Source organism: Erpetoichthys calabaricus, chromosome 6 (genome assembly GCF_900747795.2).
Source record: "Erpetoichthys calabaricus chromosome 6, fErpCal1.3, whole genome shotgun sequence".
In the NCBI taxonomy this organism is placed as follows: Eukaryota; Metazoa; Chordata; class Cladistia; order Polypteriformes; family Polypteridae; genus Erpetoichthys; species Erpetoichthys calabaricus.
The window spans coordinates 192,110,266-192,130,782 of NC_041399.2; the positions used below are offsets into that span (position 1 = coordinate 192,110,266).

General features: G+C 34.3%; 1 protein-coding gene across 2 annotated transcripts in view; it reads left to right on the forward strand.

Annotated features, from left to right (window-relative positions):
- Positions 1 to 20,067, forward strand: part of ctdspla (CTD (carboxy-terminal domain, RNA polymerase II, polypeptide A) small phosphatase-like a) — a 104,474-nt gene extending 84,407 nt beyond the window's left edge. For both annotated transcript variants that reach the window (XM_028804202.2, XM_028804201.2), the window contains 3 exons: positions 864 to 956; positions 16,316 to 16,501; positions 17,252 to 20,067. In XM_028804202.2, coding sequence (XP_028660035.1) covers positions 864 to 956; positions 16,316 to 16,501; positions 17,252 to 17,377 — 405 coding nt within the window. In that variant the 3' untranslated portion in view covers positions 17,378 to 20,067. The remainder of the gene's footprint in view (positions 1 to 863; positions 957 to 16,315; positions 16,502 to 17,251) is intronic.
- Positions 20,068 to 20,517: the final 450 nt, after the last annotated feature.

Consider the following 20,517-nt stretch of genomic DNA (forward strand, 5'->3'; position numbering starts at 1 on the left):
CCAACCTCATTAGAGACTGAATAAGTAAAATAAAAATCACTCATAGAATCCTTGCACAGACCAGTCATATTGTGTAATTAGTCATTCCGATGACTTCTTCAGCAGATGACAGTATACCAGTGACTTCATTTATAAATTTTATACCCTCCTTAGCAAGGGACTGATTTTTCACTTAACATTCAAACTAAGGATGAGAAAAATATACATTTCCACATTTACGTTTATCATCCCACTTTCCTTTCAGACATAGATTCCAATTCATTGTTGGTTCATACAATGTTTTGATTCTAATGTGCCCACTTGGAGGAATTTCACAGGATAAGTAATCTGATTGTGGAATGTGGCAGAGGTAGTTTTTAATTTACCTTCCCCAGTAGCTGTACAGGATCTTGTTTGTCTTTACTTGAAGGTGCCACTTGCCCAACGCATTCCTCTGGCTCTTGCATATGTGCATAAATGCTCTTTTGCTTTTATCAGCATGTCTGTGCATTCCATACTCATAAATGTCTATGTCAAGGGTTTTACTGGCTACACTTTTTATGTCAGTAGCTCAGTAGCACTAGTATGATTTCAAATATATGTTGTTACGTATTTGATTTTATAAAATGGATGGTTTATAAAACACGTTTCATGTGATTACAATGAAGTGATTTTAAAATAGTGTCTGACTCTTAACAACTTTTGTGTTGCCAGCCAACATCTCTCACAGTATGTAGTATTTGCTTAAAATTTAAAGATGCTGCTGATTTCTGTAGATAACTTCTTAATTCTTAACTTCTTGCTTTTTCTTTTATGTGATTCCATCTTTGTTTACATGATGTATATAGCATGTTAGCTGATTGGAATTTTTGTGTTCCTTCAAGGTATATGTTTTAAAGCGGCCACATGTTGATGAGTTTCTGCAGAAGATGGGGGAATTATTTGAATGTGTTCTGTTTACTGCCAGCCTAGCAAAGGTTAGTAAAATGCATTTTTTATATGCTTGCTTCCTAAATATTCCTCAGATTAATTTTTTGTTCTTTTTATTTATACATGCATATGAAGAGAATAATTACTGTACATATCCTATACATCGTGAGGGTAACTATTGGAAATGTAATGACTTCTTTATGATTCCATTTACCTAAAAATATATTTATATTAACTGGATGCTGTGTTAATTTTTCCTTTTCTCTGTTTGTATCTGCCAGTGAATACTTATCTGCTAATTCTTGGGTAAGTTTCCATGGTAACAGAGACACATGTGTGCTTGGCTCATAATGTAGCCTCCATGTACTGAACATGGCATCACAATGTGAGGCTTGTACGTTACCATTAGTATTGCAAAGTATTGGTATTGGTCACTTGGATAGCAGCAAATTATTGTGCTGGTAAATGACTTTGTACAATACATTGTCAGCACTTTTATTATCGGAAAATTTTCTTAGCACAAGATTTTACTGCACTCCTGAAAGTGACACATTAAGAAATAGAAAATAGTTTAAATGCAATTCTTCAGTTAAAGCAGATTTACCCTCTCCAGTAATTCTTTGTTAGAGTTGTTATATGCTATTCTCTCCATGCTAGAATTGTAGTACTTCTATCTCCAAATTCCCTTTCATAGGTGCCTATTGCTCTTAAGTGATATTTACTTCATGCAAAGCATATTTCAGATTTGTACTGTCATGTTTTGCTCCAATATTGTCTTATAATAGGACTGAAGCTTCTAATATTTTTATTTTGAAGTGCATTCTAAAAAGCATATCCCTTTTAGTCTTAACTACATAGCTACAAACTGATAACTCTAGCAAATTATAATAAAACAATACACTTGGCAACTTTTGTTGATTCTCAACAATGTTTTCAGCCCCCAACCCATTTAAATTAACAGCCTGCTGCAATGCACTTTTTTTGGCAAAAGGAGTTTGAGTATACAGTACTATTGCTATGAAGGACAACATTGTTCAAAAATATTTTTTTTCACTATTTAAATATATTGATTGAACTTTTTACAAACCTTTTTTTAAATATCCCGTTATTCAAAATGATAATCAACTAATTGAAAATGAAAAGAAAAAGAAACCTTTCCTGCGGGCAGTGGATGGTTTGAGCACTATAAGAGGAGAGTAGAGTGGCATAATGTTAAGTTAGAAGGTGAAGCAGTCTTTTCCATAAAAATTAGAACAGATAACCAAAGAAGAAAATTACATGCCCTCTCAAATTTTCAGTGTGATGAGATGGGATGATTTTAGAAAAAACAATGCCATCAAGGAGCTGTATTGAAAGAGAAGAATCGTTGATGTTTGGATTTAAGATCACCTAACATTATTGCTTGGTGGCAATGCAAGTAGAGACTGCAAACTCGAGCCACTGCTAGTTTAAAGCTCAGAAAATCCAAGAGCACTAAAAACCTTTCTGAAACGTAACCTTCCAGTCATACGGAAATCCAGTAAAAAGGCTGAGATCATCACAGCCTCACTTTCTGACGATTGATTTTCTCATCATTTCATCCCTGAGATAAAAAAATATTCCGAGAGCAAAAAAAAAAAAAAATCCCTTCCATTTCCTTTTAATTTTTGATAAAGCACCTGGGCATCCACCTGCTCTGCAGAACCACCATCCAAATGTTACATTTTTTTTTTTTTTTTAAATCCCCCAATACAACCTCGTTCCTTCAGCCTGTGGACCAATATGTTCTTGCAACTTTTAAGGCATTTTATTTGTGCAAACATTTTAAACTCTTTAAAGCCACGGATACAGAAGAAGGTGATACTTTTAAAGAAATTTGTAAAAACTTTTAATATTTCACATACAGTCAACATAATGAAGCATACTTGGAACAGAATTTGAGAAAAGTATGAATGTTGTTTCTCCCAGCTTAATTTCTGATTTTGAAGGGTTTGAAGAACCTGAGGATATCATGCAGCATGGAACTGAAGAAATTATCTAAATTGCTGATGACTTAAATGTTCAGGCTTCTACAGGTGACATAACAGATCTGCTTGAAGCACACAATGACCAACTTACTAATGAAGAGTTACTCAGAATGGTAACTTGTGAAGTAAGTGCATAAAGCAAGAAGAAGAAATTCCTGCACCCAACTTTATGCTCAAAAGAGGCCTTTGAACACCTTGAAAAATCCTTTAAAATTTTTGCCTCCCAAGATCCAAATGACAAGCGAAACAGAAAAGTAACAGCAGATTTGAAAAATTCTTCTGCTTGTTATCGGCAAATTAATGAATAAAAGAAAAAGCAGTTTCGCAAAAAGACAACTCTGGAAGCATTCCTGAAGGAAAAAAAAAACCCATCTGCTGAAAATCAAAGTGACCAAAATTGAATGTTACACTTTTAGCAAAGAAATGTTTGGTTTTTCTCCAGGATTTTTTGTTTAAATGTGCATTTTGTTTTGATGAAATGTTAATTCTAATAATATGCTTGTGTTTCCTTTGTTTATCTGGCAAAAAGTTATGATAAAAATTTTTTGGCTGGAACCAAAGTCATCATTTTTATAACATTTCTATGGGAAAATAACTCCTGCTTTACGAGTTCTCAATTAACAAGTGATAATTTGGAGCGAATTAGCTTGTAAAGTCAAGAACTACCTGTACTAATTTCTCAAATTTATTGTGAACTGTGTTTGAAGTCAGTTTTAAAATAAAAGGGGTGAGTAATTTTTAATCTTGGCAACAGTGGTGAATTATCCATCCATCATCCAACCTGCTATATCCTAACACAGGGTCACGGGGGTCTGCTGGAGCCAATCCCAGCCAATACAGGGCGCAAGGCAGTAACAATCCCCAAGCAGGGCACACCCACACACCAAGCACACACTAGGGACAATTTAGGATCGTCAAAAGCACTCTAACCGGCATGTCTTTGGACTGTGGGAGGAAACTGGAGCAGCCAGAGGAAACCCTCACAGACACAGGGAGAACATGCAAACACCACACAGGGAGGACCCGGGAAGCGAACCCAGGTCTCCTTACTGCGAGTCAGCAACGCTACCACCGTGCCGCCCACACGGTGAATTATATTTTACCTAATCATCTATACTGAATATATTCTATATTTTTAATACTATTTCTGACAAGTGAGTTACCTATCTACGCAGCAGTTTGTTTCACATAAGACTAAGAATTGTAGTTTAGTGACTTTTTCCTCTACCACCTACCTTTTTAAGCAATAACCGTGATCCTGGTTATGCTGTATAGAGGATTCTGTATAGCTGACATCTACCTGTTTAAGTATGTGTCAAAACTGCTATGATGCAACCTGAGCTAAACTGATCTGTATTGTATGCTTGGTGCATTCCAGGCCCAAGAATCTTGCAAGCCTTAGTGAGTGTTTCCTGATACATTGTTAGTTAATCTTGGTAGTGTCTACCTCAGACATTATTTTAATGTAACGCTGACACATGTCCTTCAGACTGGTTACAGGATTTTGTAAATATCTTATAAAAATAATACTTTTAATAAATACAGTGTCTGCAATTTCGCTATTTCGTATTGGACTATACAAAAACGTAATACATGTTAGCTCTCTGCTCCCTATTAAACCATTTGGTGTGTTTCCTTTTCTTGTTACTGCTTACCTTCAAGCATGCCTGCTCTAATGCAATTTCTAAATGAAATACCATTGTCTAGGACATTTTATTTGGTTCAGTTCAATTTATTTTTGTATTAATGAATTATCATTTGAAATATTTACAACATGACTTACTGCCATTTCTGTACTGTGCAAAACACATCAAGTAAATTTGAATGTGTGAGATAAGACTGGTGCTTCTTCAGGTGCATAAATCAATAATAGTTTTTATATCTATATAAGTTAAGATTTTTTCTTTTGACCTCTGTAAGTAGGGGTCTCAAATTGTTGCCTCCCTTTATTGTGTCATGAAAGAAAGGCACTTCTGACTAAAATTACATTTAAACATTAAGTCAGCACAGTTGATTGCTTCAAATTGACATCAATGATTGATCCTTTAAACTGATATTATTTTTTTTACTACTTACTATTTTACTGATCCCTTTATCCAAGGCAACTTGCAACATTTGAGATACAGTTGATTACTTTTCTTATGTTTTTCCAATTGGAGCACATGCAGGTGAAATGATTTTCTCATGGTCATGCAGTGTCAGTAGTGGGAATTGAACACACAGCCTCAGGATTTGAGGTCCAAAGCATTAACTGCTACACCAAACTGCCTCCTTATACATACATATCTCTCTTCATCATTACCTTTAATTGGTAATTTTTGTGTTGACTAAGGTGATGGGGGAAGTATTACACAAGAGTGTTAATGTGGGTGTTTGATCGGTGGTATATACTTTAAATTCCAAATACAAAATTAAAACATTTCCAGAGTGTAATGTCTTTTGAAATGCATGAATAAGTGGCAAGTACTGTTTTTTCTGATCTAACCTGCTAACACATTGTATTGTCAGTAATGGTCTATGTTTCTAATCATTGACATGCAGCTGTTGTTTTTTTGATGATGACTGATGGCATTGATACACCCCCTTCCATAGCAATTGGTAACTGTTCCATAGCTCTACAAGTTTAGTGTTTAGCTTGGTTGTAAAACCGTTAGATGCAAACAAATAAGTAACTTATGTTTCATTCACGCACCTATAGCAGCAGTGGATCCAAAGCATGAAACTGTCTTAGAAGAAAAGTAGCAATTTATTGCAGAGCACAATCAAGCCACAAAATTGTAGATATTGTTCAATGTTAACAAAAATAAAAAATATGCTAGTCAGAGAAATTTTATATAGCATTTCGAATTTTGAGCCAGTTGTGAAAGTAGCTTGCCATAGATGAATGAAGAAGGTACTGTGAATACAGATACAACAGATATAATAGGAACTGTTGACCCAGTGCATTTTTTGTTATGGGGGTAATAAGTGTAAATAAAAGCTTGATGTGAAACAATGAAGCACCAGAACCTGGCGTTAGCTTGTGTGGTAGTAGCTTTGGTCATTTAGTTTAAATTCAGGATACACTTGGAAAGGTGCAATAATACAATCATTTCTATTGGTGACTCTAGAAAATACAGTGATCCCCCGTTCCAGATTCATCAGCGATAGGTGTAAATCCTCGGTATATAGAAAGACCATATAAATAAACATTTTTTTTTTATAGTTTATGCCTTAAAGTACCCCTCACACACGCTTTAAACACATGTAAACCAAAATCTTGGTAGGTAAACGAGGCTTGATCTTCTCAGAAGACAATTTGACATCCTGTGAGAGACATTTTAACGTCATGCTAGACAAGGCAGTGAGACAGAAGGACAGCTGCTATACAGGCTTTTAAATGATCAACAAGCAGAACAGGCAGCAAGACAGCAGATGATCCGTCCACTTCTGCTTAGTGTGCGTTCAGGCCTCACACACAACTCCCCCATCCCCCTCCCCCCTTCAGAACGCTAGCGGCAGAGACGCGAAGTGGCAAAAGGACAGCTGCTGTACAGGCTTTTAAGTGATTGACGTAAAGCGCGACAAGCACAACACGCAGCTGGCCAGCAGCAAGACACCAGCTGAACCAATTGCATCTCTTTAGCGTGCGTTCAGACCCCCCCTTCACAACGCAAGTAGCATTATAAGTCCCGCGAGAAAGAGATTTAACCACACCTGGGGCAGGAAATAAAGGACAAATATTGTTTTTACAAAAGTTTTAAAGTAAAAAATGAAAATAATGCATATGTAACAATTCCCATGAAAATAACAATCTCTTTAAATTGTTTATCTGGTAAACCAAACCCAGGGGTGGGCGAGCGAAGCCCTCTAGTAATAATAATAATATTAATAAATCAGCAATGTAGCGGGGGCGCGATAGCTGAACTCCAATACAGCGGGGGATCACTGTAGTTATATCACACACCCCATCATCACCCTTTTTGTTGAATTTGTTGATCTTTAATATGTATAGCTGGTTTCCCAGAGCGTATCATCATAAGATACTTTATAATATCTTATGAGTAAAGCAGCAGTTTGTCAAAATTCTCAAAGGCATTGATAAAGTAGATTCAGTAGAAATCTTCAACTTAACAGTGAATCACATACTTCAGGACATCAGTGGAAATTGAAGGGAAGGGCATTTAGCACTGAAGTCAGAAAGCACTTCTTTATGCAAAGTGTTATGGGTATCTGGAACAAACTACTGAGCCATGAATTTGAAGTAGAAACCTTGGCAGTCTTTAAGACAGGGATGCAACACATACAGCTCTGGTTTGGTCGTCCTACAGTCTGAGTTAAATATGGGGGGAAAAAAATTCACTTTGTAAGAATTTTTTTCTGCTTTATCTGGTAGATGTCCTTTCTGGCATTCCTTGGTGCATTTTTAGTGTCGCAAAGTAACGACATTTCAGTTTGAAAAATGCTATAAATGTCTATCAAAGAAATGAAAGGTGGATTCTAAATGTTGAGTATTGAGGATCAATTGACAACAGCATATTTTTTTCTGGAAAATAAACCTCAAATCTTTTGCTTAATTTACACAGCAAGTGGCTGTTCCCAAAAAGTGTAATATTTGAAGGCACAAATAAAAAATACTGCAAGTATACAGGACACCTACAGATAGACAAGTTCAGCGAGTTACTGTAATTGCAGCTCTTAAAGCAGCAGTCTGTTTTCACTCATAGTCACGAGACAATGGTGGCATATTAAGGTAAGCTAACATTACAGCCAATGAAACAGCTTTAGCATCAATGCGATATTCTGAAGCGATCTTCATTAAAGCATGCATGTTGAGGGCAGCTGAACTGGTTTGTATTGACAGACGACAGGAATTTGGTAATAATACTATAAGTTTGTCGAGAAAAACAGTAGCAGACAGCAATAGACTTAACACAAGATTTGGGCCAGCAATTTAAAGTAGGGCTGGGAATAGATTTAAAAAAATAATTAAATAAATAATAATTTATCGCATCTTACATTAAAACATAAATATAAAATTAATTCATTAAACATGAAATAAATACACAATGAATCACAAATTTAATATAGAATTGACATAAAGGATTTTAAAAAAAAATTAATGGCATAGTTTAAACTGAAACAATGACCTTAAACCTAAATTTTTAACAAAATACCACTTGAACAAGTACAACCTGAATTTGAACGCCTTCCTAAAGGGTAGGTTGAAAAGAAGGCAACACGAAAACAAGGCCAATGTATTAATTATCAAATTGATATAGCATATAAAATACAAATGTGTCAAAGTAAAAATTAAACAGTCAAAATGACTGTTGACTTTGAGTGCACCACTGAAAACTGATTTAATTGAAAGAATATGCATCCCTTAAATGGACATACATTAATGCTTGTGTTTATACTCCATAAGTACTATCCTCTACTGTTCATCACCATCAACAACTTGACAGTTATACACAATTGGCTTTCAACTGGTGTGCTGTTGAAATAACAGTGTAGTGCCCCTGGGTCCAGATCTGAGAAAGAGACACTCCTTAGGTGGTTGAGACCTGTCTGAGAGGACGGAACTACTTGGAGAGGACAACATAAAAGCAGCTCTGTGGTCACCATCTTGCAAACAGTTTAATACGTGTATGTATTTAATGCTTTTGTGGTGTGCCACCACAGAAAAACAGTTGGGAAACACTTCTGTACCTACATTTCTGCACCTGGCACGCTCAAAAAGATCTCTGTAGCTGCTGTCTCACTTAAAAACTGACACCGGGCATTACTTGGATGGTTATGTTGCATTCTTTGCATAAATTAGCAAAGATACTGCAAACTTAAATCATTGGTAGGGATAATCGTTACTTCTATTTTGTAGAATTTTGTCATTATATTAGGGCAGTCAACACTGTAAGTTGGCTGGCAGACTGGCAAGTTAAATACAGAGGTACTAGGGACTTATTTTGGTTTAGTGTCCTCCCTGCGTGGAGTTTGCATGTTCTCCCCGTGTCTGCGTGGGTTTCCTCCGGGCGCTCCGGTTTCCTCCCACAGTCCAAAGACATGCAGGTTAGGTGGACTGGCGATTCTAAATTGGCCCTAGTGTGTGCTTGGTGTGTGGGTGTGTTTGTGTGTGTCCTGCGGTGGGTTGGCACCCTGCCCGGGATTGTTTCCTGCCTTGTGCCCTGTGTTGGCTGGGATTGGCTCCAGCAGACCCCCGTGACCCTGTGTTCGGATTCAGCGGGTTGGAAAATGGATGGATGGATGGATGGATGTCTCTCAAAGATAACTTATTTAGCACCTGTGTGATATGACATTAATACTTTTTACAGAAACATGAAATGGAAAAAAAAGTGATGGCATAATTTTTACCTTCACAACTTTTCTTTATTGCACCAAGGCTGCCGTAACCCCCACCCCTTTTCCTCCCAATCCAATGCACCTATGTAAGTATGTATAAATCAATAAAATGAACACCAGAACACCATTGTAAAAATATGAAATGTTAAATCTGTAAATGAAAATTTTATTTCATTGAATTTTTAAAGGTAGTATAGAAGTGCGGTAGTGGATGTGTATGTAATTAGATACACGCTTAACCTATTTGTGTTATTGTTTAGTAATGTTAAAAAAACAAATTCCACCTTGCCCAAAGCACAGTATTTTTTAACATGTTAAAGAGGCCACATTAATCACAAAACTTAACACATTAACTTTCCCAGACCCAATTAAAAGAAAAAATAAAAGCATTTGTTTTTCCATTGAAGTACATGAGAGCTTTGATGTTCCTGGTGTGCCTCATCTTGCAGTTTTTGTCAGAGATGTTGATGAGTGTTGTTGATACATTTTCAGTTATTTGGATCCTTAAGAGTGGATTGGGCTTACTCTATTAGTCTGGCCTCTGATGGTGCACTGTCAATGTGTTTGGGTAAAAAGCCGGGGTGTTTGCCAAATTCCAAGGAAAAAGTCAAATCAAGCCTTTGTAAAGATATGTGCACATTTCAGTGTATTGTAAATGAAGATTTTATTTTTTCTTTTAATTGTCCAAATTATGTGTTAAGTCCCTAACTGTCTTCTATTTTTTTCAACAAACTTACATTGGCAAAAGCCAGTTCAGGACACTGTTTAAAAGCAGTTTTGGGGTAACAGACAAGATACCAGTTAGTATCTGTTAGTTAGTTCTGCACCAAGTGATCACCTTTACATCCTTACCTTTTTAATCTGGTTATGGATGTGTTGAGTCATGGTATAAAAGTCCTGGTGCATACTTTTTTTTGTTTTGTTTGCTGATGAAATTGTGTTCCACATGTGAAATTTTTTGAACTGTGTGTCCCTGACCCCCAATTTTCTAACTTGCATGTTTGACCTAGTATTACAGAAATACACAAAATAGTATTAATACGCTAATAGAAAGCATCAAATTTTTAAGTCAGTTTTTTTACATTTGGTTTGCAGGAAATAGCTTGACAATTTTTTATTTTTTTTTAAGAGAGGAATGAACATTGCCTAACATTATAATGGCTATATATAAATCATGCAACGTAAGAGCTTTGTCGTATTAAAAGCCAAATACAAAGGCACACTTCTGACTAAAACTGTCAGATTCATATTTGAATTTCAGAGTTTGTTTACTGGTTGATATTCAAAATTTACTTAAACTAATTTCCCTATTTATAGTCATGTGTTTCAGGGGGATGGCAGGGTTTTTCAGTGGTTATTTCTTCTGAATACATCATATTCAACAACCGTCTGTTTTAATTTTTTTAGTTGAATTGATTTTATTTTATTTATTCTGTGATTCTGTTCTGTTTATATCAGTGAATAACACCCTATATATAAAGGATAGTCTTTGAATAGAGAGAAATCCCTTTGAGGCTTAGGTATATCCTTTCAAGTAACAGGAGCAGTTGATGGCTCTTTTAAATTTCTTGCAGAGGTCAATGTGGTGATATGATCAAACGGGAAGTGTAAGATATATACTTTGCACTATGGATTCCTTTCTACCCATTGCACAGTTTACTATGATGATTTATGTGTTAAAGAACACTTGCTGTTTTCTGCTCCATTCTTTGCATGTCCTGCAAGTGCATTTTTCATCCCACTCATCTCCTACTGTTTCCAGATTTTTTGAAACTTCTGTAAGAAGTGTGAATCTGGCATGAGCTGCAGCAAAAAGTATGTCAAGAAATGACAACAGACATTATGAGCTTTAGTTACTCACTCTCCTGACTATTAGTCAGTTGTGGAAGTTTATTTTTAATACATGTGCATACGATTCCAAAACTAGTTTAGTGTTTAATATTGAGAGGTATTCTCTTTTAGAACCCTTGAGAACTTTTTTTCATTGTAATTCTTTTATTGCAAGAATTGCTTTCCTGGCTACTAGAGGTACTGTATATCAATTGTGAATTTTCTGGTTAATTCTGATCTGATTCTTTGACAGATAATTAGGTAATTATGAATCTGATTGCATGTGTTACAGTTTTACTACATTTGAGTGTAACATGGATCAACTCAGAATTTAAATCTTTGTACAATTCTAAAATTATAAACAAATTGTAAATTTCAGTTTTCCATCCACTTGTTTTCTTACCTACTTAGTCCAATTCGTGCTCATTTATTTCCAAAGATGATCTTGGTACCTTTCAGCACCCAGCTGGTGCCATTGCAAAATACTTGCTCCCAATGCATTGCTACTTTTTTGAAGTTTGTAGAGATTTATTTATTCAAGTATTATTTGAAATTATTTTTTGACTAGCACAAAGTTATTCAGTTTGCAGAGTCCACTTCTGGTTGTGGTCAGAAGATAGCTTGCTTCATCTTGAAACAGCATACTATAAGAGTCGGCTCAGGCCACCTTCTGGAATTCAGCAATTCTGGAAGCTTTTATGCTCAGTTTGATTGCTTTGGATTAAATCTTGCTGCATTTGCATCTTTAGCTTTTTGCTTTACAGTACTCTTTTTCAAAGCAAATAATTTTCCACAAGAATTTGTCCTTCTCAAAGCTTTGCAAAGAATATGCATAGCTTTGCTTATTAAAATATCAAAGTTTATCAGGTGTAATATATTTAAAGTAAACATAAATAATTAAAATGTTCCGTCTTAAAATACGTAATGGGGGAGGAGGGGCACATTCTGTAATAATTAAAATTTGATTTAAAGAACATTTCTGTAGAAAAGTCCACTACCACCACAAGAAGTTATTATTTGTGTGTGTGTGTGTGTGTGTGTGTGTGTATGTATGTATGTGTATATATATATATATATATATATATATATATATATATATATATATATATATATATATATATATATATATATATATATATATATATATATAATAGATAGATAGATAGTTAGTTGCTACTTTCTTTGTCATTATTTGCCGGCGTTTCGTTTGGGAGGTTTTAATGATATATGCTAAATCCAGTGTTTACCTGGTTGATGGCAGTCTGTTTCTCTGGGTGGAAGCTTATCGATGGTACAGACTGACAAGTTGCTTCATTGGAGTGTGTTTGCCTGGATTTTCTTGTTTTTCATGCTTCATCCAGTGATATCAGTGACATCCATTTACAGTTATGCAGCAGCAGAGCTTTTTCAAATTTGGTGTCATCTGTCTGAAACACTTTCGGCATTGTGCCATGGCTGGGATATTCTCCGTCTTTCTCATCGGAAATACATTCATTCGTAATAATGATTTTCTTCCTACTTTTAAATCTCACCTTAAAACACGTCTTTTTAAGTTGGCTTGTTTAATATAAATTTTAGTTGATAAATTTAAATTTAATTTTATTATTGTATTTATTTTGGTTTTATTGTACTGTAATTTTTTTACTGTGACTGTTATTAATGTGTTCTGTAAGGTGTCCTTATGTGCCTTGAAAGGCACCTATAAATAATTAAATTATTAAACGGGGGGAAAAGAGAAGAACATTCCTGTAGCATACAGAACGCTTCACACTTGTAATTCCACCAAAGAGTATTTAAACATCAACCAATTGCATAACCTTCCAGTGTTCAGAAGCATAGAAAGAAATATGCTAAAATTTGAATGTGTTATTTTAACTGGGTGTAATTTGATTTTAGTTTCGAAGTTCTTTGTAAACATCTACATGTTTCAAATTCTTCATACAAAACATGTGCCAAATGTTTTGGGCTTTAACACCTTTAGCTGATTCAAAGATGCACTTAAACCTTAACATGTAGTCAGTATGTCTGTGACTTAATTCGCATGCTTGTTATGTAGCCAGAATAGATTTGAAATATCAGGTAAACAAGTTATCCATGCCCATGAGAAAGGAGGCTAATATCTCCCTCATTCCTGCCACAAACATAAAACTAAAGCTGTTTTACCTTGTAATCTTGTTATGAAACTGGTTGCTGCTAAATTAATTGATAACAATAAAAAAATTGTCCGAGTACATGATACACATTATTGTGACATCAAGAGCTACACTTAAATTTGTACTGTTGTCTTTTTTCCTCCAGCCATTAATAAATGGACAAAACAGAGATGCAAATGTTTCTGACTAAAGTAGTCAAATTTGCATAACTTTATTGCATCTTTTGCACTGTTCACCCATCTGATTAGAAATTTACAGGACAACATACTGCACAGTTTTGTAGTGATGGAGCAGTTACTAAAAATATATCAAATGCATGGGTGTATGTAAATCTGCTTCACATGGGTGGACATTCCCATCTATTGTTAACATTTATTTATTAATGAAAAGTTGGGCCCGCCTTTTATTGCCTAGTTTAGTTTGGCAGCAGAATTACACATTGTACATTGTACTAACTATACTGAAGTGGGTCTTTTTTTAAAAAGGTCAGAGCTCTGAATGTGCTGTACTGCAGAATAAATCCTATGGTCTTTTTTGTATTTTAGACCAGGTTGTTGATGCCACACCATTCTTTCAGGTTCTGAACTTCTTCCCTATATGCAGCTTCATTGTTGTTCTAATCAACTACATACATATGCAATCTAGATGCTGCAAAACTTCATTGGCTGGTAGAGCAGTTCCTTCCTGATGCATCAAGACCCCATCACCCGCGTTCAAGAATATATACCTGTGCTCCACAACTGAGAGTGAAAGATCATGCATGGCATTATAGCACCTTTCGTGTGCACTCTGAGGGTCCAGAAATGGTATAAGGCACCATTGTCTGAGCGGGTAGCCACTATCACCTGGTACATGCAATGATATAATTGCTGTTACGATGAAAAGTAAAGGCCATATGGAACACTGAGGGTTCAGCAAGTTACCTTACAAAAGGTGAGCCACCATGTACAGCACCTTCATGTTTACCCAGGCCACTATGACACGGTGTCTGCCAGTTACATCTCTGATTATCTTTGCATTAATGGAATGTCACTGCTTACAGGTTACAAGCTGCTCTGTTCTCATTAGGTGCCCTTATTGCAGTATGAGTGCAGTCAGTTGCTCCAATTATGTTAGGAGAACTGGACACTGCTGTAAATTTTTTTTTTTTTGTGATATGTACTATATACCCACACCATACAAAAACTGACTTTAGGTGAAAATGATTATTCAGTATAGTGATGGTTCAATCCTTTTTTTTTTTTTTTTTTTAAGGTTGATACCAATCACCGATTTCATGTCATTTAGATTCAGATACTGATTTTTCCCCCCTCCTCTTATCCCTTCAAAACATTTTTACACTAAGCTCCTGCATAACCAGACACACACAATTCTTATGTCCTATATTAAACTGTATTTTTTATAAGTAACCTATAGACCACAGATGTTAACTGTTAATTTTTTTATTAACAAAATTAAAATATGTAGGCTTATTGTTCTTTGACCTTAAAAATACTAAAATGAATAAAATGTTCTTAAAATGCGTACTAAAATATGTAAAAAAAGTATCAATATTATGTATAACGTAAAAGAAAATAAAATGCTTCTTTCTCATAATTACAAGCTGTCTTGCACAATCATTTAATATTTATTGGCAATTAAATTCTGCTTAAATGTAAATATATATGTACTTAGAGGTTTTAAGCATTTTTAGTCATTAATTGCACTACAGCTTTATTGCTATTAAAATTAAGATTTTTTTACTTCAGTGTTACAGGTAGACATTTGTAATTCTTGAGGTGTTATTATAAATGCGGTTTACCATTTTAATTATGTAGTAATTGTTTCTTACCTAAACACAGTAGAAAATTTTAGAAGCCACAAATGTATCAAATGTTTGTAAATTGTTTATCAAGAAGACACAAGACTAAAATGCTTGACATGTTTATAAGAAAGACATATTTTGCTGTTAAGCTAACAAGCTGTGTTGTTTACTAAGCAGCAATTTCAAATTTGTCACCGCACTTAAAACAAGCTTGTTGTCCAGATTAAAACTATATGCATTTTAATTAAAGGACAATGTAAATAAAGGTCTGTCTGTCTGTCTATATATAATAAAAAGGTCTGAATTAGTTAAGATAGCTTTTCTTGCTGTTTGCCTAATACACAGGACGACTTCTCGGATTCCTTCTTCTAAATTTTTTACTCCACTTTCTTTAACGTAAAAGCTGATATTCCAATCACCGCTCACTCTCTTGTAAAACAAGCCTCAGCTTGCTGCTCTTTGTTTACACTGCAGGAAGCCTGCTGCAAAAAAAAAAAAAAAAAAAAAGATGCCATGGCTCAACTGCCATAATAGTTCTCATAAAGGAGCAATGCAGCTAAATTGCCATAAAGCTTAGAAAAGCAGGGGCAGAAAAGGTTTTTTTTTATGATTGGCCAATTTACCATTCTAGTTATTAAATCCTTTTTGTTTTCAGTGAAAATCGGACAATTTAGATCAGGGGCCAGTTGACTGGAGCATCCCTAAGTTCAGTACTGCATCATATTTTCTGGTTTTCCTTCCACATGCTGGTGATGTGCAGTTGATGTTATTTAGCTACCTTAAATTGTCCCAAAGTGATTGAGGGTGTATACCATAGTTGGCCCTATAATGTGCTGGTGATCAGTTGAGGACCTTTTTACTGCTTGGTACCCAGTACTACCAAGTTAGACTCTAGCCCTCTGCAACCCTGAATCACCTAAGTGATGAAAATGTTATATTAACATAAAATAAATGTCTTTCTGGTCATCCCTTTAAAAAGTTGATCAAATAGGTTTTTTTTTTTTACCAATCATAACTTGCAACAAATTCTAATTGAAAGGAAAATTTTTGTGTAATTATGAAATCTTTTTTAAAATAAATTTGTTTTATTACTTTCAAAGTGCTGCAGTAATTTTTATCAAGTTCAGTTACTGTTTTATAAAGTTTTTTTTTTTTTAAGATTGCTAATGATTTGTACAAGATTTATAAAACTGTAGTAGTTGAAATAAGTAGTATTTTAATGTGTGAAATGAACTCATACAGAAAGTTAATGATGATTTTTCTGTTATTTCAAGTATGCAGACCCAGTGGCTGACCTTCTAGATCAATGGGGTGTTTTTAGAGCTAGACTCTTCAGAGAATCCTGTGTTTTCCACAGAGGAAATTATGTCAAAGATCTTAGTCGATTAGGAAGAGAACTTAGCAAAGTTATTATAGTGGACAATTCTCCTGCATCCTACATCTTCCATCCTGAAAATGCAGTGAGTATTTTTCTTCTAATCTTTTTTTTTTTTATCTTTAAATTTATTTCCATAGGTAGTCTCAAAGTGATTTTGCAACTAGCTTTTGTGGCAGTGCTTATCAGTATTTTTTCACAACAAGTTTGTCTTTTTGTTATTAAAATTGCTTAAACTCAGAGAAGACATGGTACTGCTGTTAAGTTTAGTTCTTGTAAGGAATGTTTTAATGAAAAGGTGAACTTCTTCGCATGTTTAGAGTGTTTTACTCTTACATGGCTGAGGAAAGGTCAAAGTGATAACCTTGCAAAGTACCACATAATTCGAGCAACATTCAGTAACGTTGTTACATAAAAGCTAAATAAATTAACTTTTATTAAATGTGGTTTCATTTAAAACTATAATGTATGCATTTAGAAAAAAAAGTGAATTGTTTATGTAGTACTGCTATATTTAAATAAATAGTACTGTTTGTCAGATGTTTTAAAATACTATAAATAGTATTTATAATGTTTAGTTTTAAACAGCTAAAAAGATTAGTCCACTTAATTGCAAATATGACTTCAAATAGGCTATGTTCATGTATAAACATATGTGAAAATTTTGTATTGAAATGTGAGCTTCTCCATTTAGAAATAAAGACATCTTTAAATATATAATGTATATTAAGATACAAGACCCACATGAGATGGTAAAGGTTTAAATGTTTATGTAAAGAGTCATTGTGTATAATATTGATGTCGTTAAAAATTTGTCTTTCACTTTTGCTCTTAGGTTCCTGTTCAGTCCTGGTTTGATGACATGACAGATACAGAACTTCTAGATCTGATCCCTTTTTTTGAAGGGCTAAGTAAAGAAGAAGATGTTTACAGTGTGCTTCAAAATTTGAGAGGCAGGTAGCAGAGTCTGTGCCCTGTCATTTCTGATTACCCTGCCATTTGGGGTCCATGACTCCATGACCACAGTTGGGAAGGCCTCTGGAATCTATCCTTCCGTCAGGTAATAGCCCTGAACCTTTCTGTCAGGAAACCTGGAAATCAACTCAAGTCTCAAGTATTTGGTGCTTCTTACGAAGTCTAAGCATGAAGGGTGGTTGTTGGCTTTTGTACCTATAAGCTGAACTCCTATGGTTCTTCCAATTAAAACCAAGGTAAACATATGTTTGCGGCTGGTTCAGCTTTCAAGAGAAAAATCAGCTGGAAATTAAACCTGAATGGAGAAAGCATTTGATAAATGCTTAAGAGTTATTTGTTGGGGAAACACTCTTTTACATCATTGTGATATGGACAAAATTACTATCATGTTACCAACTTTCTATTTACCAAAAAGGAAAAAAATATATATATGTTTTGGTTGTTCTCTGATTAGAGATTTTTTTTTTTTTTTTTTTTTTTTGCCTCCTTGTTCCCTTTTAATCCCATGCTGTTACTATGCAGGCTGTCTCTCCTTGATCTAATTAGTTTACCAGACTTTTTTTCTTCACTCTGAATGAAGTGCCTTTTTTGAATGTTATTGATTTTAATGAAAAAAGTTACATTTTCTACACAGCATATTTCCAGAGAACTTATCTTTTAAAGACTATATGATTTAAAAATAAATGAGGAGAATAGAGTCTTTATAAAGCACTGTTATTTATGATAAAGAATCTTTTGTAACTATGGACTCTGGGTATATGTCCACAAAATACTCTGAAATTGTGTTTCTTTAAATTGGCTTGTGACGTTATTTTAAAGTGATAATTTTAAAAATATGCAGTTGTTTGTTACTATATCCTTATTTTGTTTATTCAGGAACACATTTGCAATTGTGTGTTGTGAAACACTTAATGTTTGCAAAATGAGTGCCAATAACTTTGCGTTAAAGTGCTAATAATCTTTAATCTCTAATACCCAAAAAAGTATTATACTAAAAGTGCCACTTGGTTGCCATGTTAGAAATTGTTATTCAGAAATGCAACATTACCTTTAGATATGTTTAATTAAGTATTAAAAAGCCCCTTTATTTAAAATCATATGAACATCATACCTTTCAGATGGGCAACAACAGTTTTAGTTAGGGCCACAGTATTAGTGCACAATTGCAAATGTATCCTTATAATGTTTTGGTAATTTTAAGTATTCTTTTTATGTTGTGGATTTATTTTACTGTTTTAAAAATGATTCTCCCAGCTGGTGTAGTTGATACAGATTTTTCAAAGTCCATAGTTTTATTGCCCAACTCCTCTTTTTTTTTTTTTTTTTTTTTTTTTGACTGAAAAAATCACTTAGTGGAGCTGACCGCCGGCAGATTAAACTGTTCCTCACCACTGTGCCTACGCCTGGACAACATACCATCACTGAATGCTGCAAATTTGAGCAATAACTATGAGGGGGCATACTGGTTGACTGCACTCCTGCTACTGGAATGTTTTTCAGTCATCTTTTATTTACAAATGTAATTTTAAATTATTTTCAGACTAATTGTTGTGACAGGTGTATCCTCTGCAGTGGTTCAGTAAAGCTCTGCTACGAGCAGTTTTTCCATCTTGTAAGATGTTTTAAAGCCATATAATGTTTAAGAAAAAGGTACAGAAAGTGTCTAAAAAATATTAAATGCATTAATCTGTTCCAGGCAGGGTATCTTCTATGTCTGAATAGTATGGGGTCTATAGTTTGGTTCTTTGTTCTTCCATGTATTAATTATTTAAACCAAGAAATGATCTGTATGATGCAACTTCATAAGCAAGCTTCTCTTATATACTTAAGAAATGACTCGTACATCTCTGATATATAGTTTACTTAGAGTTCTAAATTTGATATTGCAGGATTATATATGTTGCATTACTTTTTCAGACAGTGAACTAAAATAGTGAAAATTAGTGTTGTATGCAGTTCTGTTTCACCCCTGGGGGATTATTAGCATATTCAAAATCTTGCTGCAGGGCAAATTTTAATATGTGGTTTTATCTAAACGAGGTCAGCGAAAATCAATATCATTAAATTTGAACAGTATATATAAGAGATGTTCTGATTTCCTAGTCTACACTTTGCAGATTATTAAGTGCTACTTTTTTTTTAATCATACCCTTGAATCAATAATTATGCCCTTTAAACCGAAAGCTGCAGTTAAGATGAAAAATTAAATGATTTGAAGTTACTGTTGCTAAATATTGCCAGCTTCAGAAAAACAGCAAAAACTGTATCTTGGTGAATGAGATGTTAATAATGTATGCCAAAAAAGATATGACACTGTCTTTCACAAACACAAGAATATTACACTTAATTTTGGAGGACCATTTTAAGTAATTTAGAGCCTGTGTGTGGCGGGTGGGGTTAGGGGGTGTGGGTGTGTATGTACATATGTACGTACATACGTACGTTAAACAATTGACACAGTATTGGTGGCCTGTAGGAGAGCTTTACTGGTTCTCTCATTTGCAGCATATTTTCAGTGAAGTGTTACACAGTTTTTGTGGCATATATCCTTCAGACGACATGCGATTATTAAAGCACCTTTCTTAAAAACAAATTTTTGTAAGGGTTTTTTATGTCTAATTTTACTGTAGTTCATATTGCTGAAATAAAAACTAATCAAAACATTTGAAATGTAAATGTACAGTATTTACTGAAATTGATTTTAGAGTACTTCTATTGAGAATGTTCTTCCTTTTGATTTTATAATTTTCTTATTCCAGTTTAAAAAATGTAATTGTGTTCTTAAAATATTAAACTTTTTCTGTGAAAAGGTTGAACACATTAATGTTTCAGTCAGAAAAGGTATACTTTCCTTTAAAGCTTTCAGAGGTATCACCTTTAAAAAGACATTTTTTAATTCATAGCATTGCAGGCTGTTGCTTCTTATTTTAAGCTCTTTAATGACTTCATCTTCCCATACAGACATACCCACATACATTTGATAAAAAAAAACACTACAGGTGCAGGTTTGCCAGATATTTTTAAAATAATACCTATTTACATATTACAAAGCAAGACCTCTCTAATACTACATATTAATAAACATTTAAAAGTTTGTTTTTTGTTTTAATACTATGAATCCTCCTA